This window comes from Callorhinus ursinus, unplaced genomic scaffold (genome assembly GCF_003265705.2).
Source record: "Callorhinus ursinus isolate GAN/ISIS: 27379988/994484 unplaced genomic scaffold, GSC_fseal_2.0 scaffold1, whole genome shotgun sequence".
In the NCBI taxonomy this organism is placed as follows: domain Eukaryota; kingdom Metazoa; phylum Chordata; class Mammalia; order Carnivora; family Otariidae; genus Callorhinus; species Callorhinus ursinus.
Window position 1 is genome coordinate 96,099,742 of NW_027397063.1, and position 25,840 is coordinate 96,125,581.

General features: G+C 37.8%; 1 protein-coding gene across 1 annotated transcript in view; it reads right to left on the reverse strand.

Annotated features, from left to right (window-relative positions):
- The window catches only part of RSRC1 (arginine and serine rich coiled-coil 1), a 429,432-nt gene that overhangs the window by 400,157 nt on the left and 3,435 nt on the right, over positions 1-25,840 (reverse strand). Inside the window, exons 3-5 of the mRNA XM_073890364.1 lie at positions 24,105-24,284; positions 14,541-14,736; positions 13,455-13,580 (exon numbers count right to left, since the gene is read on the reverse strand). Of these exons, the coding sequence (XP_073746465.1) occupies positions 13,455-13,580; positions 14,541-14,736; positions 24,105-24,284 (502 nt within the window). The remainder of the gene's footprint in view (positions 1-13,454; positions 13,581-14,540; positions 14,737-24,104; positions 24,285-25,840) is intronic.

Consider the following 25,840-nt stretch of genomic DNA (forward strand, 5'->3'; position numbering starts at 1 on the left):
CAAAGACCTTAAGAAATAACTGAACAAGAAGATATACAGATGGCAAATAAGCATATGAAAAGATCTTCCATATCAGTGTCATCAGGGAAATGTAAATTAAAGTAATAATGAACTACCACTAAAAACTTACTAAAATGGCCAAAATCTGGAACACTAGCAAGACCAAATGCTGGTGAGGATGTGGAGCAATAGAAACAGCCATTCTGGAAGACAGTCTGGCAATTTCTTACAAAACTAAACATACTCTTACTATATAACCCAGCAATCACACTCCCTGTTATTTACCCAAAGGAGCTGAAAACTTAAGTTCACACAAAAACCTGCACACATATTTAGAGCTGCTTTATTCATAACTGCCAAAACCTGGAAGAAACCAAGATATGCTTAGGAAGTAAATGGATAAACTGTGGTACATCCAGACAATGGAATATTACATAACACTAATAAGAAATGAACTATCAGGCCATGAAAAGACACGTAGGAATCTTAGCTGCATATTACTAAGTGAAATTTTGAGACAAATGACAATGAAAACACAATATACCATTTATAGGTTGTAAGAAAAACAGTCCTAAGAGGGTAGTTTATAGCAAAAGATGCCTACATTAAAAAAGAAGAAAGATCTCAAACTAACAACTTAACTTTACATCTCAAGGAATTAGAAAAAGAAGAACTACACCAAAACTTAGCAGAAGGAAATAATTAATAAAGATCACACGGAAGGGAGGCACCTGGGTGATGCAGTCAGTTAAGAGACCAACTCTTGATTTCAGCTCAGGTCATGATCTCAGGGTTGTGGGACTGAGCCTCACATCGGGCTCCCCAGAGCAGAGTCTGCTTGTCCCTCTCTCTCTGCTCCTCCCCCAGCTCTCCCTTCTCTCAAATAAATAAATAAAATCTTTAAAACAAACAAAAAAAAGATTAGACCAGAAATAATGAAATGAAGTACAGTAAAAACAATTTTAAAAGTCAGTGAAACAAGGGGTACCTGGATGGCTCAATCAGCTGGACAACCAGCTCTTGGTTTCAGCTCGGGTCATGATCTTGCGGGTGTTGTGGGATTGAGCCCCACGCCGGGCTCTGCCCTCAGCAGGCAGGCTGCTTGAGATTCTTTCTCCCTCTCAGCCCTTCTGACCACTCACATGTACATGCTCTCTCTCAATCTCTCTCTCTCTCTCTCTCTAGTTATTCAATCAATCTTTTAAAAAAAGTCAGTGGAACTAAGAGTCCCCTTCTTAAAAAGAGCAACAAAGTTGGCAGAACCCTAACTAGATTAACTAAGGAAAAAAAGAAGACTCAAATAACTAAAATCAGATATGAAACAGGAGAAATTACAACTGATATCAAAGAAATAAAAAGGATTACAAGACTGCTATTAACAATTATATACCAACTAATTCGATAACAAAAAAATATGGATAAATTCATACAAATACACATCTATCAAGACTAAATTATGAAGAACAGAAAATCTAAACAGACCTATAGCAAGGAGACTGAATCAGTAATCAAAAACCTCACAACAAATAAAAGCCCAGGACCAGATGGCTTCACTGGAGAATTCTGGTGAACATTTAAAAAAGAATTAATGCTAATCCCTCTAAAACTCTTCCAAAAAATTAAAGAGGAAGGAACACTTCCAAACTCATTTTATTACCCTGATACCAAAGCAAACAAAGATATTACAAGAAAACTATAGACCAATATCTATATTGAATATTGATGCAAAAAACTCAACAAAATACTAGCAAATCATATTCAACAGCACATTCAAGTAATTTTAGAGCATAAATAAATGGGTTTTGTCCTTGAATGCAAGGATCATTAAATATACAAAAATCAGTAAGTGTAATATACCACATTAACAAAATGAAGAACAAAAATCACATGATCATCTCAACTGATATAAAAAAATGACAAAATTAAATCTTTTTGTGTAAAAACACTCAACAAATTAGGAATAGAAGTAACTCAGTATAATAAAGTTCATATACCAAAGGCCCAGAGCTTCACATCATACTCAACAGTGAAAAACTGAAATCTTTTCCTCAAAGACCAGTAACAAGGTAAGGATGCCCACACTCTACCACTTCTATTCAACATAGTACTAAAATTTCTAGCCAGAAAATTAAGCAGGAAAAAGAAATAAAAGTCATCTAAATTGGAAAAGACAAAGTAAAATTACATGATGACATGATCTTAAATGTACAAAACCCTAAGATTACACAACACAAACACACACACACACACACACACACACACACACACACACACACACAGTGTCAGAATAAGCAAATTCAATAAACTTGCAAGTTACACAATCACCACTAAAAAATCAGTTGTGTTAAAAAAAATCAGTTGTGTCTCTTTACACTAACAATGAGCAAACTGGAAAGAAAATTAACAATCTCACATTATCATTAAAAAGAACAAAACAAGGAATAAACTTAACTAAGGAGGTAAAAATCTTGTATACACACACTCAACAGGAAAACGTGGCTGAAAAAAATTAAAGATGACACAGTAGAAAAATATCCCATGTTCATGACATGGGAAGACTTAATATTTATTGTTAAAATGTCATTACTACCAAAGCTATCAACAGATGCAATGCAAATACTATCAAAATCTCAAAGGCCTTTTTCACAGAATAGGAAAATTCTAAAATTGATTTTGACTCTCAAAGGACCCCAAATACCCAAAACAATCTACCAAAAGAACAAAGCTGAAGGCCTCACACTTGTGATTTCAAAATATATTACAAGCTATAGTAATCAAAGGATTGGTATTGGCATACAGACAGAAATATAAACTAATGGAAAAGAGAGTCCAGAAATAAACTCTTGTGTATATGGTCAAATGATTTTCACAATGTCTACACAATGGGAAAATTAGAGTCTTTTCAATAAATGTTGGGAAAAACCATATCCCCATACAAAATAATGAAGATAAACACTTAACTTATACCACATACAAAAATTAACTCAAAATGAGGACAAGAGGGATGCCTGGGTGGCTCAGTTGGTTAAGTGTCTGCCTTCAGATCAGGTCACAATCTCGGGGTCCTGGGATGGAGCCCCACATCGGGCTCCCTACTCAGTGGGGAGTCTGCTTCTCCCTCTCCCACTCCCCCTGCTTGTGCTCTCTGTCTCTCTCTCAAGAATAAATAAAATCTTTAAAAAAAAAAAATGAGAAGAGAGAGAAGGGGCTAAGAAATTTATTTTAAAAAAACAATAGCTGACAACTTCCCTACTCTGGGGAAGGGAAAAGATATTCAGGTCTGGGAAATAGAGAGCCCCCCAAAAAATTAAGACAAGGAGGTCTACATCAAGACAACAATAATTAAAACGGTACAAAGTAGTGATAAACAGAGAACTGTAAAAGCAGCAAGAGAAAAGAAAAAAGTTACATACAAGGAAAACCCCGTAAGGCTATCAGCTGATTTTTCAGCAGTAACACTGCAGGCCAGAAGTGAGTGGCAATGATATATTCAAGTGTTGAAAGAAAAAAAACTGAATCCAAAAATACTCTACCTGGCAAGATTATCATTCAGAATAGGAGAGATAATGAATTTCCCAAACAAAAGTCAAAGTTCATTACCATTAAACCAGCCTATAAGAAACATTAAAGGAAATTCTTTGAGTGGAAAGACAAAGCAATCATCAAGAATAAGAAAATTAAGAAAGAAAAAATTTCATAGGTAAATACAAACATAATGAAAGTAGATTAACCACTTATAAATCAGTATGGAGGTTAAAACACAAAAGCAATAAAATCAATTATATCTGTAAAAATCAACCAAGAGACTGACAAAATAAAAGGATGTACAGTGGGATGCCTGGGTGGCTCAGTTGGTTAAGGGACTGCCTTCGGCTCAGGTCGTGATCCCAGGGTCCTGGGATTGAGCCCTGCATCAGGCTCCCTGCTCAGCGGGAAGCCTGCTTCTCCCTTTCCCACTTCCCCTGCTTGTGTTCCCTCTCTCGCTGTGTGTCTCTCTCTCTGTCAAATAAATAAATAAATAAATAATCTAATACACACTGTTACTCTCTAACCTCTTTAAAAAAAAGGGGGGGGGCACCTGGGTGGCTCAGTCAGTTAAGCAGCTGCCTTTGGCTCAGGTCGTGATCCCAGCGTCCCGGGATCGAGACCCGCATTAGGCTCCCTGCTCAGTGGGGAGCCTGCTTCTCCCTCTCCCTCTGCCTGCCGCTCCCCCTGCTTGTGCTCTCTCTCACTCTCTCTCTCTGTGTCAAATAAATAAATAAAAAGTCTTTAAAAAAAAAAAAGGATGTACAGTACCATATCATATACATAAAACATGGGGGGAGGGGAATAAAAATTTAGTGCTTTTAGAATGGGTTCAAACTTAAGTGACCATCAACTTAATATAAACTTCTATATGCATAAGATATATATGAACCTCATGTTGACCACAAAACACCTATAACAGATACACAAAAAAATCCAGAGAAAACAGTCCAGGCAGAACACTAAAGAAAATCATCAAATTACAAAAAAAGAGAACAAGAGAAGGAGAAAGGAACCTAGAGGAACTATAAAAACAACCATAAAACAAGGAACAAAATGGCAATAAGTACATACCTATCAATAATTACTTTAAATGTAAATGGACTAAATGCTCCAATCAAAGACACAAAGTGACAGAAGAGATAAACTGCAAGGGATTACGCTAAGTGAAATACGTCGAGCAGAGAAAAACTATTATCTTATGGTTTCACTCATATGTGGAACGTAAGGAATAGCTCAGAGGACCACAGCGGAAGGGAGGGAAAACTGAATGGGAAGAAATCAGAGAGGGAGACAAACCATGAGAGACTCTGGACTCAGGGAAACAAACTGAGGGTTACAGAAGGGAAGGGACTGGGGAGGATGGAGTAACCAGGTGATGGGTATTAAGGAGGCCACGTGTTGTGATGAGCACTGTTATATACAACTAATGAATCGCTGAACCCATTACTTCAAAAACTAATGATGTACTATATGTTGGCTAATTGAACATAATAAAAAATTTTAAGAATGTAAGACCCATCAACACGCTGCCTACAAGAGACTCACTTCAGAACTAAAGACCCATGCAGATTGAAGATGAGGGGAGAGAAAGCCATTTACCATGCAAATGGGAGCAAAAGGAAAGCTGGGGTAACAGTATTAACTTCAGACAAATTAGACTTTAAAACAATAATGTAGCAAGAGACAAAGAAGAACACTACAAAATGATAAAGGGAACAATCCAAAAAGAAGACATACCAATTGTAAATATTTATGTACCCAACATAAAAAAGAACCAAAATATATAAAGCAACTATTAACAGATGAGGGAAGAAATTGACAGTAATGCAATAATTGCAGGGGACTTTAACACCTACTTATATCAATGGATAGATCATCCAGACAGAAAATCAACAAGAAAACAGTGGCTATGAATGACATATCAGACCAGATGGACCTAACATATACCCAGAACACTCCATCCAAAAACAGTAGAATACACATTCTTTTCAAGTACCCATGGCACATTTTCCAGAACAGATGACATTTTAGGTCACAAAACAAGTCTGAATAAATTCAAAAAGACTGAAATCATAAAATGCATCTTTTCAAACCACAACAGTATGAAACTAGAAATCAATCACAAATGAAAACTATAAAACACTGATGAAAGACACTGAAGATGACACAAACGAATGGGAAGATATTCCATGCTCATGAACTGAAAGAACAAATATTGTTAAACTGTCCACACTAACCAAAGCAATCTACAGATTTAATGCAGCTCCTATCAAAATACCAACAACATTTTTCACAGAACTAGAAAACAAACAATCCTAAAATTTGTATGGAACCACAGTCAACCCTAAAGAGCCAAAGGAATCTTGAGGGGAAAAAAAGAAGAAAAAAAAAAAAAAGCTGGAGTTATCACAATCCCTGATTTCAAGATACACGACAAAACTATAACAATTAAAACAGTATGGTACTAGCACAAAAAAGATATATAGGTCAATGGAACAGAATAGAGCCCAGAAATAAACCCATGATTATATGATTTCGTCTATGACAAAGGAGGCAACATATAATGGGGAAAAGCAGTCTTTCCAACAAATGGTGTTGGGAAAACTAGACAGCTACATGCAAAAAAATGAAACTGGACCACCTTCTTACCTATCCACAAAAATAAAATGTATTGAAGACCTAAATGTGAGGGGTGCCTGGGTGGCTCAGTCGTTAAGCATCTGCCTTCGGGTCAGGTCGTCCTGGGATCGAGCCCCACATCGGGCTCCCTGCTCTGCCAGGAAGCCTGCTTCCCCCTCTCCAACTCCCCCTACTTGTGTTCCCTCTCTCACTGTGTCTCTTTATGTCAAATAAATGAAATCTTTAAAAAAAAAAAAAAGACCTAAATGTGAGACCTGAAACCATAAAACTCCTAGAAAATAGGCAATAATCGGACATCAGCCTTAGCAATAGTTTTCTAGATATGTCTCCTGAGGGAAGGGAAACAAAAGCAAAAATAGACTTTGGGGACTACACCAAAATAAAAAGCTTTGCACTGTGAAGGAAACCATCAACAAAAGGGTAAACTACTGAAATAATATATTTGATAAGAGGTAATATTCAAAATCTATAAAGAACTTCTACAACCCAACACCAAAACACACACACACACAATCCAATTAATAAATGGGCAGAGGACTTAGATAAGTTTTCTAAAAAAGATGACATCCAGATGACCAACAGACAAATGAAAAAGTGCTCAACTTATCATCAAAGAAATGCAAATCGAAACCACATTAAGATATCACCTCATACCTGTCAGAATGGCTAGAATCAGAAAGACAAGAAATAAGTGTTGGCAAGGATGTAGAGAAAAGGAAACCCTCATGCACTACTCGTGGGAATGAAAACTTGTGCAGTCACAATGGAAAACAGTATGCAGTTTCCTCAAAAAATTATAAATAGGGCACCTGGGTGGCTCAGTTGGTTAAGCGACTGCCTTCGGCTCAGGTCATGGTCCTGGAGTCCCAGGATCGAGTCCCACATCGGGCTCCCTGCTCAGCAGGGAGTCTGCTTCTCCCTCTGACCCTCCCCCCCTCATGCTCTCTCTCATTCTCTCAAATAAATAAATAAAATCTTTAAAAAAAAATTAAAAATACTATATGTATACATATATGTACGTGTACACACACACACACACACACACACAAATAGAATATTACTCAGCCATAAAAAAGAATGAAATCTTCAATAAATCATGGAACACTACATCAAAAACTAAAGATGTAATGTATAGTGATTGACATAACATAATAATAAAAAAATAAAATAAAAAAGAATGAAATCTTGCCATTTGCAACACCTAGAGGGTGAAATAAGTCAGTCAAAGACAAATACCATATGATTTCACTTGTATGTGGAATCTAAAAAACAGAACAAATGAGTAAACATAAAAAGCAGAAATAGACCCATAAATACAGAGAACTGAGGGTTGCCAGAGGGGAGGGGGTTGAGGGATGGGCAAAATGGGTGAAAAGGAGTGGGAGTGGGAGTCTTCCAGTTTTGGAATAAATATTTCATGGGGATGAAAGGTATAGCATAGGGAATATAGTCAAGAGTGTTATAAGAGTGCTGTACAGTGACAGGTGATAGCTACACTTGTGAGCTTAGCATAACATATAAATTTGTTATAAATTTGTCTAATCATTATGTTGTACAAACTAATGTAACATTGTAAAAAAAAACACACACAGGGGCACCTGGGTGGCGCCACTCAGTTGGTTGAGGGTCTGCCTTTGGCTCAGGTCATGAATGATCTCAGGGTCCTGGGATTGACCCCCGTGTTGGGCTCCCTGCTCAGTAGGAAGCCTGCTTCTCCCTGCTTGTGTGCTCTATCTCTCTCAAATAAATAAATTTTTTAAGAAAAATTGTTTAATCATTATAAAAAAATCTTTACAACACACACACACACACACACACACACACACACAGCTTTGTAAAAGAAAGGGCACAATAATGCTGAGCTAAAAAAAAAGAAGAAATGAGCAAGATTTATATGAGAAAAACTTTAAAACACTCCTGAATCACAAAAAAACTTGCCTAGAACAAATGAAAAACCATCCCTCTGCTCTAGAACAACTCAACATGATAAAGATGTCAGTTCTCCGGGAGCCTGGGTGGCTCAGTCATTAGGCGTCTGCCTTCAGCTCAGGTCACGATCCCAGGGTCCTGGGACTGAGCCCCACATCGGGCTCCCTGTTCGGCGGGAAGCCTGCTTCTCCCTCTCCCACTCCCCCTGCTTGTGTTCCCTCTCTTGCTGTGTCTCTCTCCGGCTCCTGGGTGGCTCAGTTGGTTAAGTGACCAACTCCTGTTTTTGCTCAGGTCATGATCTCAGAGTCATGAGATCGAGCCCCAGGTTGGGCTCCGCAATGGGTGTGGAGCCTGCCTGGGATTCTCTCTTTCCCTCTGCCCCTTCCCCAACTCTCTTAAAAAAAAATAAAATAAATAAAATAAAATACAGACACACACAGAGTATGAAGTTTCTATAATTAGAAGTGTGGTACTACTGCATAAATGAAAAGCAGACCAGTAGAATACACATAGTCAAGAAAAAGACCCAAGTAGTAATGGAATTTACTGTATCAATAAAGGGGGACATCATAAATCACTGGGGCAAAGATGGACTTTTTTAATAAATGGTGATGTGATAAACAACCAACTGAAAAAGGAAAACAATAATCCATACCTCATATCATTGACAAGAATAAATCCACATATATGAAAGACATATTATGTAAAAAAATGAAATAAACAGGTACGCTAAAAAGACACATCAGTGAATTCCTCTTTATCTGGGTGTAAGGAAAGAATTTCTCTATATTCTGAATGTAAGGAATGTAAGGAAAGATGTATTGAGTGATAAATTTGACCACGTAAAAAAGCTTGTGCAGAGCCAAAAAATAGCATGAACAAAGACAAAAGACAACTGAAAAACTAAGAGAAAATATTTGCCATTTGTATTACAGCTAAAGGGTTAATCTACCTAGTAACTCTTAAAAATTAAAGAAAAAAAGTACCAAAAGACGTGAAGTGAAAATTCACACACAAAAACGACAGAAAAATGGCCCCCAAACATATAAAAAGATGTTCAGCCTCACTTATGATAAAAAGAAATGAAAACCAAAACTACATTACAAAACCATTTTTCATCTATCAGATTGGCAAACATTTAAATAGGACAACACATTCTATTGATGAGGCTGTGAGGAAACAGGACTCATACAGTACTGATAGGAATTTGGCAATTTCTAACAAAACTACAAATTTATTTACCTTTTCCTATAGCAATCCTATTTCTAGGAGTTTACCCTGAAAAGATACCTCCAACAATACAAAAATACTCATGTACAAGGTTACCCATGGCAGCTTTTTAGTAACTACAGAGTATAGGAAGTATCCTTAGTGTCCATAGCTAGGAGAAAGGTTAAACTAATTAGGATACAGCCACACAAGGAGAAACTAAGCAGCCATTAAAAAAAAAAAAAATGAGAACGATTACTATTAATGGACATGGAATCCTTTCCAAGATATATTAGTAAACAAAAAGAGCAAAGTACAAAAGAATGTCTACAGTATGCCATGGATATAATACTGCTTTGTTTAAAAACAAACAGAGGAAAGCTAAAACACAAATAGGATTAGTTACCAATGGAGTGCTTAGGAATAAGATAAAAGGAGAAAGGGGAGTGCTATTTCTCTGGTAAACCTTTCTAGTATAGTGCTGTGTGTTGGAACCATATTAATGTTTCACCTACTAAAATAAAGGGAGGAGGGGTGCCTGGCTGGCTCAGTCAGGAGAGCATGCAACTCTTGGTCTCAGGATGGTGAGTTTGAGCCCCATGTTGGGTACAGAGATTAATAAAAATAAATAAATAAACTTAAAAAAATTAAAAATAAAAAATAAAGGGGGGACAAACAAAAGTTTTAAATTTAGGGGGATAAAAAAAGTTAAGATGAAATATAAACAAAAACAAACAAACCTAACTCTTCGAAGAAACTAACCATAATGAAGTGAGGAAGAGAACATACCCCCACAGTAAAGATAAAAAGCATAAAAAATTATTGACTCTAGGAGCGCCTGGGTGGCGCAGTTAAACATCCAACTCTTGTTTCGGCGCAGAGCCGATGTGCACTCCATGCTCAGCAGGGAGTCTGCTTGAGATCTCTCTCTCCTTCTCCCTCTGCCCTTCAGGCTTGTGAGAGCACATGCTCTTGCTCTCTTTCTCTCCCTATAAAAATAAATACATAAATCTTTAAAAAAAAAAATTACTGACTCTTGTTTGTGTTTGTTTTTTTAAGGGGGTATATATCAGCAATTCTGAAACTATTCTGTGTACTCTAGAATGAAGAAATAAGTAAATATACTGTGGATAACAGGAGCAGATTCCTCACTGTCGCAAAAGGAACTGATATATATCACAACTTGAATACTCTGAGAACGTAAAAATTATATTAAAATTGTATTAAAAAATTGTAATCACCTAATTATAACTTATCCCTGGAAACTGCAGCAAACTTCACACATTTGACTTCCCTCCTGCCATCCCCCAGAACGTGTTTTATCTTTCAATTACTTTTTACATATGTAACAAGTTTTTTGGAAGTTTTGACTTACCACAACAGAAATCACTCATTTCTATTAAAAAGCAGAGATCATTAACAACACACCTTCAGATTTAGAATCATATAGTACTTTTTTCTTTGAAAAACTCACTACTTTCATCTTCTCTGTTTAGACAGGCTTGGGGCACCTGGGTGGCTCAGTTGTTAAGCATCTGCCTTCGGCACAGGTCATGATCCCAGGGTCCTGAGATCGAGCCCACATAGGGCTCCCTGCTCCTCGGGCTTCCTGCTCTGCGGGAAGCCTGCTTTTCTCCCTCTCCCACTCCCCCTGCTTGTGCCCTCTCTCACTGTGTCTCTCTCTGTCAAATAAATAAATAAAATCTTAAATAAATAAATAAATAAATAATAGCCTTGGTTAACTCAAGGAATGAGTTGTTCAATTTTCTTGTTACACCAAGATTAAACTCATTTAGTTCAAGCATTTTGAAGAATAAATTCCTAAAATATATTTTCCAAAACAATATATATAGGACATGAATAATGTGTATTTTCAAAATTTAAGACTCTTCAGTGACTCCAGATTAGTTATTGTAGTTAAATGCCAAAGTGTCGAAGCAAGAGATTGATTAGAAGTTGCTGTTTTGAATAAACCTCTGAACTTGTTTTCTAATATACAAAATAAAGGTATTCCTGTACATGACATCTTGACAGAGTTACAAAACTCAAATTACTAAATGCATATGTGCTAGATAGTTTGTGGTTAACTAGACATCACTGCTACTCTTTTTAAGGTCTTCTTTGCATTGCAAAGGAAAAGAAATTAACATTTCCCTTTGGAGACAGTTGTAAGTAGATAACTGGGCAGAAAAACAGCTTCCAGGTGAGTATCTTGAGAACCATCCACTTCAGTGCTACAAACTGAGAGTACTTAAAACTTCCAGTGACTTCTGAGCAAACAACCAGCTGCCATGCTTCAAGTTAAAATAATCAGTGACAGCTTCCCTAATTCCCTGAGCCCTTCCAATGGTTACAAAAGTTCCCTCCGTTAAGACCCTGATGCTTGGAATGAAACTATAAATGACTGATACATGTGAATATATGGGAGTATATGTGAAAATACTTTATAAACTAAAAAACACCATAAAAAGCATGAATTATTATTTTTGTTCCCACTGATGGAAACTTCAATTGAAGTTATTTTCTGGTAATCAGCCTTTTTGTAGATAAATCAATACATCCAAAATAAAGCTCTCCTTCTACAAATCAATAGAACAATAAAACATTTTCTTGCTACAAAACCAAGTGCTCTACCTAACTTCATTTCCCCAGTTAAACATTCACTCAAATCAAGGCATGTTCACCAGGCAAGGCATTTTGCTAGGTAATAAGAGGATCCCCCTGCAAGAACTTATAATATATGAGAATAACAAAAGTATTCAATATTTAATAGTATTCAAAATATAACTTAAAAATCAGGAACCACATCTGATGGGGGGGGTCAAAAAAGGAAGGATGAAATCTGACTTGGGAGTGAAAAATCAAAAAAGGATTGAGAAAGAACTAAAGGTTAAATAGAACTAAACTTTAAAGAATAGGAAGGCTTCACAAAGTACAGATACTGCAAGAAAGGGGAAGAAAGAGCATGCTCAAAGAAACAAAGCTAGCAACTTGGGGACCTGAATGGAAAAAAAAGGCATGTAACACCAGAGTGGCTTAGCCATGGAGTATGACAAATGACAGGAGGCTGAGGCCAAATATTATTTACAAGGCCAGAATGCTAAACATTTGAACTTTACTGCTATTATCCAACTTCAGATTCACACAATGATTTATAAAATTTTGTGCCCTAAATAACAAAACTAGGCTGCTAATATACCCCCACAAGTAGAGCCTAATAGTAGTATGAAGAACTAAGCAGAGAAAAGAAACTGATCTGCCTAAAATGCTTTTCATCCTAACATTCTTCTGCTCAAAAACCTTCAATAATCTCTGAATGCCTCCTTTTATCAAGTCCATCAATACCATAGTCCCCATCCTATTCAACCAAATTTTCTACCATTGCCCAAATGTACAACTGACTCCAGATAGGCTATTTTCTCTATTACTGACCCTTGAGCACAGCAAAAAAACACAGGTGGAGTATTAGTCTGTGTATTAGTCTGTTCTGGCTGCAATAACAAAATACTACAGACCGGACAGCTAAAACAACAGAAATGTATTTCTCATGGTTCTGGAGGCTGTTAAGTCCAAAGTGAAGATGCCAGCTGATTGGATTCCTGGTAAGGGCTGCCTTCCCGGCTGAAAAGATGGTAAATATCCACCCTTTCACTGTGTCTTCACATGGCCTTTCCTTTGAGTGCATACTCATACAGAGAGAAAGTCTCTCTCTTCCTCTTCTTATAAGGCCACCAGCCCTAGAGGATCAAAGCTCCACCCTATGACCTCATTTAACCTTAACCTTAAATACCTCCAATAACAACCCTATCTTCAAATATTGTTACATTGGGGGTTCGAACTTCAACATACGAATTTATGGGGGACACAAACTCATTCCATAACACACCGAGGCAAGATCTTGAAAGGTTTTACAGCTTCTTTGTTTACATTCCTCAACAATTACCTCCATCATGTGAAAAAGCCCAGTCCGGCCTAACGGAGGATGAGAAGCCAATGAGGATGAGTGACCCCAGATGAGACTAGCAGAAGAACTGCCAGCTGAACCCAGTCAAAATCATAAAATCATGTGACTTTAAGTGATTGTTGCTTTAGATCACTAAGTTTGGAAATAGTCTGTTACAAAGCAATAAATATCTGAGATGGCATACCTTCTTGTTCTGCTTTTTGACCTAGATCTCTGAACTCTATAGGATTTCCCTCGACCCCTTGAACGACTTCGACTTCGTTTTCTTCTAGAGCCGTAAGAAGAGCTACTGCTTGATCGATGCCTGCGTCTGAAATAAAATATAATCAAGTGTCATTGCTACAAAAAAAATTTTTACGGGCATCTGGGTGGCTCAGTCAGTCGGTTATGTGTCTGCCTTCGGCTCGGGTCACGATCTCAGGGTCCTGGGATCAAGCCCCACATTGGGATCCCTGCTCAGCGGGGAATCTGCTTCTCCCTCTGCCCCTCACCCTGCTCGTGTTCTCCCTGTTTCACTCTCTCTCAAATAAATAAAATCTTTAAAAAAAAATTTTTTATAACCATTAAAGAGAAATCATCTAGATTCTAAAGAATTATCTCATTTTTACTATTTCTAAATCCTTCCTAGAAGCAAATAGAGATAAAATGTTACTCCTGTTGAGAAGTCAGATGACTGATTCCTAATTTAGTGATTGGATCAGCTACTAATAAAGACATTAGGGGTGCTCAGTAGTATACAATCCTTCCAAATATTATCAGATAATATGTTACGAGAACTATACCAGTTTACACCTACAAAGAATAGACAAAGGAAGAAGACACTAGACCCATGGATTGGGCCTGGCAAAAAGGAAAACCTTTGGGGGAGGGAAGGGCTGTACCAAATGGGTGAAGGGGAAAGGGAGATACAGGCCTCCAGTCATGAAATGAGTAAAACGTAGGAACAGAAAGCAGAGCATAAGGAATACAGTCAATGATACTGTAATGGCAATGTAATGGGACAGATGGGAGCTATACTTGTGAACATAGCATAATATATAAATTTGTCAAATCGCTAAATTGTAAACCTGAAACTAATATAACATACCCAAATGAAAAAGTAAAAATTAAAAAACAAACAAAAAAAACTTTTAGGTTGGGACTTAACCCTCATAAATATATAACTACTAAAACAAAAATGTTTTACCCAGAAAAATTAAAAGTACAAAAACATATGAACTCCAAAGAATGTTACTCTCATTACTATGTAAGTGAAAATTATGAAAATCACCTTCTATCATACGAATGAGAGCGAGGCTGAAGATCTCTGGACCAAGATCTTGACTTTGACCTTGATTTCCTTCCACCTTTCTTTCGGCTATATGTTCTACTATCTGAAGAACTACTTGAAGATGACCGTCTACGGTGTTTCTTTTTTCTCTTGCTTCTGCTTTCTTCTTCAGTATCTGATGACCGGCGTCCCATTTCTCTAAGTTCAAATTCAAAGAAAATTAGTTCTAGCACAATGGCACAATGGATGAATTTTAACATAATTTTTGTAGAACTCTGTAAAAATTTAAAAGGTCTCATTTAAAGTAAAGCTTTAAATGTACTTGGCTTATTGACAAGACATGAGAAATTGCTGTAGTATAGTCTTCTAGGACTATCAATTGTTTTTATAATTTATGAACAGTTTAAATTTGTCCATAATTTTTCCAAATATCTCTCAAAAGAGTTAATCCTGAGAACACCTCATAATAATTTTCTTGTAAGTTGCACTTATCATTAATTATATAATACTTGGTTTAGGGATAAACCACTAATCCTTCGTTTCCACATTCCTTAAATATAAAAAGTATTTTACTATCTTTTAGAATTACATTTTTCTAACTAAAAATTCTAAATTTTTAAATCGATAAAACCTCATTAGGCATCAACAAAGTGCAAACTGAAACAATGCACTATCACCATTTCACTGGTGAAATCTGAGGGAGGGAAGAAATGTTCACTACAGTACTAAAGTTGGGAGAACCTGGGTGGCTCAGCCCGTAAAGCGTCTCATCTGCCTTTGGCTCAGGTCATGATCCCAGGGTTCTGGGATTGAGCCCTGCATCAGGCTCCCTGCTCAGCGGGGAGTCTGCTTCTCCCTTTCCCGCTCCCCCTGCTTGTGCTCTCTCTGTCAAATAAATAAATAAAATCTTTAAAAAAATTATTAATAAAGTACTAAAGTTGAAGTCAGTAAATTCTGCACACTGCTAGTTCATAAAAATGAGTCATAAAAATGTTGATTTTTTTTGACAAAGCAATACTACTTCTAAGAATCTATCTGCAGTTTTTCTTAAAAGGAAACTATATTCATGAAACTATTCATTATAACATTATTAAAACCATATCCACAGAGACTACAATTTACGAAAATATGCACCTATGAGGGGCACCTGGGTGGCTCAGTAGGTTAAGTGTCTAACTCTTGATTTCAGCTCAGATCACGATTCAGGGTTGTGAGATCAAGCCCCGTGTCAGGCTCTGTGCTAGGGGTGGAGCCTGCTTAAGATGCTCTCTGTCCCTCTCCCCGTCCCTCCCCCCCAATATATATATATATGTATACATATATATGTATATGTATGTGTGTACATATGAGTAACAGCAAAATTGAAAATAATTGATAATTTTTTTAAGATTTTATTTATTTAATTGAGAGAGAGTGAGAATGCAAGTGGAGGGGAGGAGCAGAGGGAGAGGAAGAGGGAGAAGCAGACTCCCCACTGAGCAGGGAGCCCAACATGGGGCTGGATTCTAGGACCCTGGCATCATGACCCAAGCCAAAGGCAGACTCTTAACCGACTGAGCCACCAACTCTCAACCAACTACCCCCAAAATAACTGATAATATTAAAGTGATGAAACTGGGTAATTTTTTTATTTTACACGATTTTCTATATGGCTATGGCAACGTTTGTATATTTATTATACAAAAGGAAAAAACATACATAAAAATAACTCAAGGTTTTTATACCTAAGAATTAACTTATTTTATAAGCAGCTTACTTGTCTTACTTCAAAGTTAGGCTTCAGAGACTTATACACAATCTCACTTATTTTACCAAAGTAGTTATTAGCTATCTTTCAATGTCACATAAAAGCAAGATCCATCTTATGTAATGGTTAACATAAACAGTTAATGGATCAGATAAATAAAAATCTCATGCTTCCTTTTAATTTTTTTATTATGTTATGTTAATGACCATACATCATTAGTTTTTGATGTAGTGTTCCATGATTCATTGTTTGCATATAACACCCAGCGCTCCATGCAGAATGTGCCCTCTTTAATACCCATCACCAGGCTAACCCATCCCCCCACACCCTCCCCTCTAGAACCCTCAGTTTGTTTTTCAGAGTCCATAGTCTCTCATGGTTCGTCTCCCCCTTTAATATTTATTCAAAATAAGTTAATATCATTGCTATAAACAAAGCAATGTGTTCAATTACAGCTTTGTTTTCAGAATTGTCAGAGGAGCCATCCCCTCCTTGACTCCAATACAATACCACTTGAAAATTGCTGTCAGGATTAAATTCAAAATTCTAAGCTATTTACCTAGAACCAGAATTAGACTTTAAATATAGTTCTGAACCTTCAAGATGTTCACAGTTCTTTTTTTTTTTTTTTAAGATTTTTTATTTATTTATTTGAGAGAGAGAGAATGAGAGATAGAGAGCACGAGAGGGAAGAGGGTCAGAGGGAGAAGCAGACTCCCTGCCGAGCAGGGAGCCCGATGCGGGACTCGATCCCGGCACTCCAGGATCACGACCTGAGCCGAAGGCAGTCGCTTAACCAACTGAGCCACCCAGGCGCCCAAGATGTTCACAGTTCTAACATTTTACAGTTAACAAAATATTGGAAACACTTGGTTTTGAAACTTTCAGTAAATCACTAGTGTATCTAAGCCAGTTTCCTCACTGAAAAATGAAATTGCACTAGTTAAAAGATCATGATGACCTGGGCGCCTGGGTGGCTCAGTTGGTTAAGCGACTGCCTTCGGCTCAGGTCATGATCCTGGAGTCCCGGGATCGAGTCCCACATCCAGCTCCCTGCTCAGCTGGGAGTCCGCTTCTCCCTCTGACCCTCCTCCCTCTCGTGCTCTCTATCTCTCTCATTCTCTCTCTCTCAAATAAATAAAATCTTTAAAAAAAAAAAAAGATCATGATGACCCTTTCCAGCTTCAAAATACTATGATTATGAAATTATACATATATAGACAATATAAATGTACATATATACATATTTAAATATTCACATATATATGATATATAACATCTGTGTGTATGTATGTTTCCATTAAAGAATGTGTACATAATTGAATTATAACAATCACCTAAGTTTTCCTATTTCCTGGCTTTTCCTTCCTTTCTTGTTTTCATCTTTAGACAGTTATGAATTTTCTTAACCAACAAATAACCATTTAAGATGAGTTTTTATTATAATCTTATTATCTGGTTAAAAAATACTAAAATGAGAGTGAAAGGATAAAAAAGTATAAATTCACAAGAATTAAGAGACTAAAAGAGAAAACAACAGTAACAGTAGACAAGATATGTCAATAAATTTTTAGCAAATGAAAACCAGATGGCGGATTTGGAGCTAAGAAAGTTGAATATCACACAACTGCAGATAATTCCAACAAGTGAAAAGCCAATTCACACAGCAAAAATCAGAAAGGCTCAGGAATTTGAGACACCAAATACCACAGCAGGCACAACAGGTCATGAGACTAAAACACAGAGAATGAGTTGAAAATCTGTAAAAGAAGTAATCTCCCAAGCCCCCTCCCCCACCCAAACCAGAGAAGTGACTACTCCTCCCCAATCCCAGCAGGAAAGGTGGGGTTTTTTAAGAAAATAATGAAACAATGAAGCACAGGTCCAGGGGCACATAAAAGAGGGCAGAAAGATGCTAAACTAAAAGTTAAAGGAAAGTGAAGGTCTTCAATCTAATGGTAAATACTGCAGCACTCCGTGAGCTTGGATCCAAGAATTCTGGCAGAGGATTCTCTGCAAAACCTGAACAGTAGTTGAAAAAAGGTATATAAATATTTGAAGGTCCCCCCCCCAAAAAAGGCCAGGCCCTTATCCAATCACCCTATAACCATGCCCACCAGTTACCAAACCCAAACCTTAAACAGTAAACTTTTCTCTGTAAGTTTTTTAAACTTTTTAGCGATTATACAACAAAAGATAACTAGTCACGTGATGAAAGCCTTTATCATAAGAGACAGAAACCAAAACAGAAAGAAAAAAAGCAACTTGTAGTAAACAAGGAACAAGCAGAAAAAAATTACTGTTACTATCCTCAGAAACAGAAGATGATCCAGCAAACAAGAACAGGAGGAACACCCAAAGAACAGGAAAGCTTTAAACAAATGATAATTTGTAATAAAAAATACAATGGGGTTAGAAGATAAGGTCAAAAGACTCACAGAAAGTAGAAAGAAAAAGATAAAAAAGAGGAGGCAAAAGAGGATCAATCCAGAAAGTCCAATATCCAATCGATATGCATTCCATAAAAAAAGAACACAGAAAAGAGATAAAGAAAAATACCCAAAGAACAATTCAAAAGAATTTCTAGAACTGAAAGATATTGATTGCTTTAAATCCCCAGGACAATGAATTAATAAAAGATATACACCAGGGGCACCTGGGTGGCTTAGTCGGTGAGGTGGCCAGCTTTTGGTTTCAGCTCAGGATCTCAGGGGCTCAGGGTCTCAGGTTCCTGGGACTGAGGTCCCCTCCCCACCTAAAGTTCCATACTCAGTGGGGAGTCTGAGGATTCTCTCTCTCCCTCTACCCTTCCCCCAGCTCACATGCGAGCTCTCTAAAATAAATAAATCTTTAAAAAAAAAAATAGATATATACCACACATATCTCCAAAAAATTCAGACAACATCCATATAAAAATCCTAGAAACTTCTTAAGAGAAAAAAATGGGGTAATCACAAAAGGCTTCTCAACAGCAACAAAAAAATGGGGTAATTACAAAAGTCTTCTCAACAGCAACACAGAAAACAAAAAGAGACTTGCCTTCACATATCTAAGTGAAAATGACTTTCAACCTCTCAATATCCAGCCCAATCACTGATCTAATAAGAGATCAGAATAAAGACATGTTCGGGGCGCCTGGGTGGCTCAGTCGTTAAGCGTCTGCCTTCTGCTCAGGTCATGATCCCAGGGTCCTGGGATCAAGCCCCACATGGGGCTCCCGGCTCAGCGGGAAGCCTGCTTCTCCCTTTCCCACTCCCCCTGCTTGTGTTCCCTCTCTCGCTGTGTCTCTCTCTGTCAAATAAATAAATAAAATCTTTTTAAAAAAGAATAAAGGCACGTTCAAATATGCAATCTCAAAATTACACCTTGCACTCACCGTTTCTTAGGAAGCTACTAGAGGATGTGCTCTACCAAAAGGAGAAAGTAAACCAACAAAGATGATCCAGAGTCAGAAAATCTAATACTAGAGATAGGTATAAAGTCTCAGGATGATAGCAGACCTAGGTATAAGACATACATCAGGGAACAAGAGACAAAAATCCTTGCCCTCTAGCTTGTGCTAGAAGTGTAACAGAAATTCTCAAAATGGGGTCCATAGACCCCTGAGGGTCCTTCTAAAACCCTTTCAGGCGATCTAAAAGGTCAAAACTATCTTCACTCTAACACTGAAACATGATTTACCTTTTCCCTGTGTTGACTTTTGTACTGATGAAGAAAATAAAAGCAATAGCAGGCAAAACAGCAGGTGCCTTAACAGGAATCAAGGCAATGGCACCAAACTTCACTAGTATCATTATATTCTTCACGGCAACACACAGTTTAAAAGAAATTTTTTTAAGCCAGTTTCACTTAAGAATGTCCTTGATAAAACAATAAAAATCATTAATTGCATTAAATTTCAACCCTTGAGCACACATCTTTTTAATATCCTGTGTGATGAAATGGGAACTACACTTACCCGCTACTGCATACTAAAGAATAATGGTTATTTTGAGAAAAAGTGTTTATACAAATGAATTTCAAATTGAACTAGCTTTTATCATGAAACACTATTTTTAAAGAACTATGACTATTCAGACTTGGGTATTAGGCAGACATTTGCCCAAAACTGAATGAAAAGAGTCTTTCATTTCAAGGAAAACTGACATTATTTGTTGCCAATGATAAAATTTGAGCTCTCAAGCAAAAGTGAGAATTTAGGATAACTTGTATCCACCACGAGAGTGGCTTCCCAGTCAGTACTTGAAGATTTCTCTGTTGAGATCAGTGGTGATATTAAGAGATGTGAATTTTTTTAAATTACATAATAAAGACTGTCAAAATTTAGAAGGTATGCATAACTCAGTGAACCACTGTTCTCCCATAGGCCAATTCAGGATCTCACAGAATCATGCATGGGTAAAAAAAAAAATTCACTCACAGTGCAAGACAAACCTACATATTTTAATGTGATAGACTATGAAGTCACTGACATGGTTTCAAATACCAGATTACAACCAACTTTTAAGAAACTACTACTTGAGGGGCACCTAGGTGGCTCAGTCAGCTAAGCGTCTGCCTTTGTTCAGCTCAGGTCATGATCCCAGGGTCCTGGGATTGAGTCCCGCATCAGGCCTGCTCCTCCCTTTGCCTCTCTCTCTCTGTCTCTCATGAATAAATAATAAAATCTTAAAAAAAAAAAGAAAGAAAGAAAGAAACTACTACTTGTCAAGTTTTGGTGTAGTATCAAAGAAGTAATTATGTGCAAAGGCTATTAAAATACTTCTTTTTCCAATACCATATCTTTGTGAATCAGATCTTCTTTATATATTTCAATCAAAATAACTCATCACGATGGATTGCACGCAGGAGGAGATATAAGAATCCAATTGTCCTCTATTAAGCCAGACATTAGAGAGTTGCAAAAGTGGAAAATAATGCCACTTTTCTCACTAAGTTTGTTTTGGAAATGTAGTTATTTTTCATATCAAATGTGTTATTTATGTTACCATGTAATGGGCTTATTATTTTTAAGTGGATTAATAAATATTTTAAAATTTGCTCATTTAATTACTAGTAGGGCAATATTTATAGATAGAGTCCACGTAGATAAAAGTTCTTGGGGTCCACAATAATTTTTAAGAGTGTAAAGGAATCCAAAACTAGAAAGTTTGAAAACCACTGCTCTAAGGTATCTACAGTTATTTCCACTCTCCTTTCTTGCCCAGCTTACTAAGTCCCTATATAAAGCATAAAGAATTAGAAAGAAAAGGACACAGATCTTATTATGTATCTTGTTGAATGGAGAAAAAAAGAGAATAGGAGGTGGGTATAAATCTTCCTGTTTTAATTTCAAACAACATAATTCACCCATAATCGAAGAATGATTACATTTAACCCAGAAAAGTTAATGGTAGATACAAAACCCTTCCTTAGAGACACTAAGTAAAAAAAAAAGTTTAAAATCCATGTCACCAAACTGTATTTTCAAGTAGTATATTTACACTTCAGAAAAATTACTCTGAAGTATAATCAATCTTAAGAGACTGCAAAAGCCCACTACATTTCTTTATTATAGTTAACTTCAAATACTTATTCAGAAAACTGAGCAAAAGCAAATGAGAGGTGGATCCAAAAATTGTCTTTTTGGGGTGCCTGGGTGGCTCAGTCATTAAGCATCTGCCTTCAGGTCAGGTCATGACCCCAGGGTCCTGGGATGGAGGCCTGCATCAGGCTCCCTGCTCTGCGGGAAGCCTGCTTCTCCCTCTCCCACTCCCCCAGGATAAGGGCAATAATGAACTGAGCAGAGATTTTTAGGAGCCCCACAAGCTAACAATTTTTCAATCTACCTGTAAACAGAAAATGCAACTACAGGTACAGAACTCTTAAAGCTCTTGGTTTTCTGTCCTCACTCTGTCTTCTAGTACTCCCTGATTACAGTCTCATGGTTGCAAACCTCACCCAAATACTCCCACTACAAAACTGAAACCAGGACAGGTAACAACTACAGCAGAACATCCATTTACAAAAATATCTCATTGTAAAGTTTAAGTGACTGACTGAAGACATGAAGCCAAGATGTGGTTATTCAAAAGAAAGCTCAAAGGCATACACAAGTAGTTCCTCTGCTTAACAAGAAGCAGTTAGCCTTTTTCAGAAAACGGGCAGTTAGAGAGAACAAAGATTCCTAGAGAACATGACAGTTTATAATTATTTCTCCACTATTCATTCATTAGTATATCAAACTATACTTTTTAAATCTTGGACACATGGCTTAAAAAAAAGAACAGTCATGTCAATGGGAAATCCACCTCAAAGAGGTAAAGTAAAAGTGAGGTTAATACCATTTTAGCATAGGAAGAAATCCACAAATAAGTACAAAACCATGCAAAAGCAGAGAAAGATCTGTGATAAAATTCTAATTTAAGGTAACACAGCAAAATTCAAAAGAGATACAGAATTCTCAAAAACACTCCTATCATAACTAAAAATTTGTAGACTAGCATCTTTTTTTAAAAAGCATTACCAGTCGTAAGAATTTCTCCCCAATGGTTTGAAAATGAAAGCAGAAAATATATCTATATATCTACTGTAACAAAGTCATTACAGAAGTTTTCCAACTCATAACACAACTCTCTGCTAAGACTGGTGGAATCGGTAAGGCCAATTAATAGGTACCAGCTGCCTTTATTTTTTTTTTTTTCTATTTCAAAGATTTTTAGCTCTCTTACTTAAGAACGTAACAACTCTAAGGCTAGAAGGGATACACAGTTTCCCCACAAGGTTGCACCTGTCATATCTGTTCAAATCCTTAAACCTGAGAATTCTGCATATCCTCTTCACTTAGAGCTTTTATGTCTACGTTCAAAGATGACAGCTGGAATACTTTTTTGTAACGCAAAAGATACTAAATTTATGTAAATACCCAGTACCTAGTTAGTTGAAACTCTAATAGGTTGGTGCTAATTCTGAAAACGCAGTAACAAAAAAATTTAGGTTTCCAGTGTACATTTAAATATATATAACCCCTGAGGTAGAAATTATGTTAAGGTTGACCTAAAATCATGAGTCAGCAACATGTATAAATAGTGCATTATAACCTCTCACCAAAGTAAACAGAGTTTAAGGGTAGCCATGTGCTCTTAAGGTAGCCCCTAAGGGTAGTAATATGACCACAAGGCCACAAATTCTGAAGTCAAGGAAATGGGGAGCGTTTAGTGCGAGTATATTTATATGTTCAGGAAGTTAGAAAATCTATCTCACCCAGCACCACCTATCTCTCAGCAAGAGTGCGAGCCAGGAAGGGGGATAGGGAGTGAAAGAGGTGGATCTCAAGCACCGACAGCAGAGTGAGTGGGGTAGAATGCACCAGGCTGCAGCCTCCCTCTTGCTCCACCCTACCTATAGCTAGTGACGAAGCACCAACCACGTACTGCAAGATGAGCACAGAAACTCAAAAGCAGTGATCGAGGACCAGGGACTGGGGATGCGGATGGAGGTGTGGGTTGTGTAGGGAACGAAGAGCTAGTTAACTCTCCCTCACCACCACCAGACAGAAGGCCTAGCTTGAGGCCTGCGACCGCGCACTACTCTACAGCAACCCACCACCCGAAGGCCCCAGGTCGGACTTCAGGGGTCAGAAAGCGCCAGGTGCGGGGCGCATGCGTACTGCGCCGCTCCGCACGCCTCGCGGCCACCACCCCCCACCCCCTCCAACCGCACTCCACGCCGCCTTCCCGGCGGACTTCGCCAGGCCCCGCGCCGCCTCTCGCCGGAGCAGGGCCTCGGAACCTTGCGCCCGCAGGCGCCGCCTCCCGGGCTCCAGATACCGGCATCACCTGGGTCGCGGCCTTCGGCCTCACGCCTCCCGTGGACTTGCAAGCGCCACAGACCAAGAAACGTTCCTTCAAATCTGGGCGCCGCTGCCGTTCTCCGAACTTGCTTCAGTTTAAGCTCACCGCCTTCCTGGTTCCAGCGCCAGGCAGCGTCAGCCGAGCTTCCGAGTGCATCGATAGAGGCTGCCAGGAGTTAGAGGAGTGCCGAAGGAGTAGATTGTCACGCCGCCAATTTTTTGTTTGGTGTTGGGTTTGCGTGCTTGCTTATTTGATTTTCTTGTTCCCAAAAAGCAATAAAGGTGGAGACTGAAAAGTGTTATTGCCTTAGTAATCGTCGCTATCGCCTTAGATAATCAGTAAACAAATCTGCATCGTAGGAAGTTATGTTTAAGACACCACACGTAGCAAAATTGGTTATCTCACTCAGGGAGGAGGAAATCAGCCCAACGATAATAAATCATGGGACTGTGTCTATATAGAGTCGTGTGTGATTAAACTCTAATGATTTATTTGCAAAAATGCATTAAAATCGGTGTTTCTTCTACCCTGAAGGTGAAGGCATTCACAGGTTGGGTGCAAATTAGTTTCCCACATTAAAGTTAACTGGTTGGTGGAGGAAGGGGAGAAGGCTGCCTGGGGCAGGGGGACGAGGTTTCTTCTGAAAGAGAAATTCAATAAATAGGTTTTTTGTTATTTAAACCAATAGAAATTACAGCGATTCAGCATTTTCTGTAACTCATACTACATTATTTACCTGTAAGAAAAGGAAAGGAGGTGAATAAACTCTTGGCCTTGGTTTGGATCGACTGTGAGAACCAGCTCATTCACAACAACTGATATGATATCCAAGCTAGTTTTGCGCTGACGGTTTGAGAGGGTGAAAATCACCTCCACAAATATATTGCTCATAAATGACTGTACCTTGGGGCACCTGGGTGGCTCAGTCGTTAATTGTCTGCGTTCGGCTCAGGTCATGATCCCAGGGTTCTGGGATCCAGCCCCGCATCGGGCTCCCTGCTCGGCGGGAAGCCTGCTTCTCCCTCTCCCACTCCCCCTGCTTGTGTTCCTGCTCTCACTGTCTCTCTCTCTCTCTCTCTGTGTCAAATAAATAAATAAAATCTTTAAATAAATAAATAAATAAGAATATGCCTAAAAAATAAATAAATAAATGACTGTACCTTAAATAACCAGTTTCGAGGGACCATTTTAAAATTTAACTACTACACTACATGTTTATTTTAAATAATTCAAGAGCTGGGGGGCCTGATGGGGTCCTGAATTTTATTGGAACTCCTGTATCTGTCTGCAGGCTGTCAACTAAACGTTATTCAATGTTTTTTTTTTTTACCTAAACTACATTTTGAAATACCCTGTCTCAAGAAAATATTTTTTATCTAATGAAACATCATTAGAACTTCATGAGCATTTATTAGTATATGATTTTAAAAAAACTTTGTTGATGTTGTTTTTAACTAAACTTCCCCTGGGCCAGTGGGAATCTGTGGTGAGACACTGAAGATTTCTCACAGCCCCATCTGATATTAACACCACTATTCCTAAATATATACAAAAAGCCAATATGCCAGGAAAATCTATGGGAAAATCAATTTGGTGTGAATTACACGATGATTGTGTCTGAGCCTTCCCTGATCACCCTTGAAATGGTGATCTTTCCCTCAAGCTCAGTAGTAGATGGAATTTAAAAAGTAGCTAGTGAGTCTCCTGATCCCTTGCCAGAC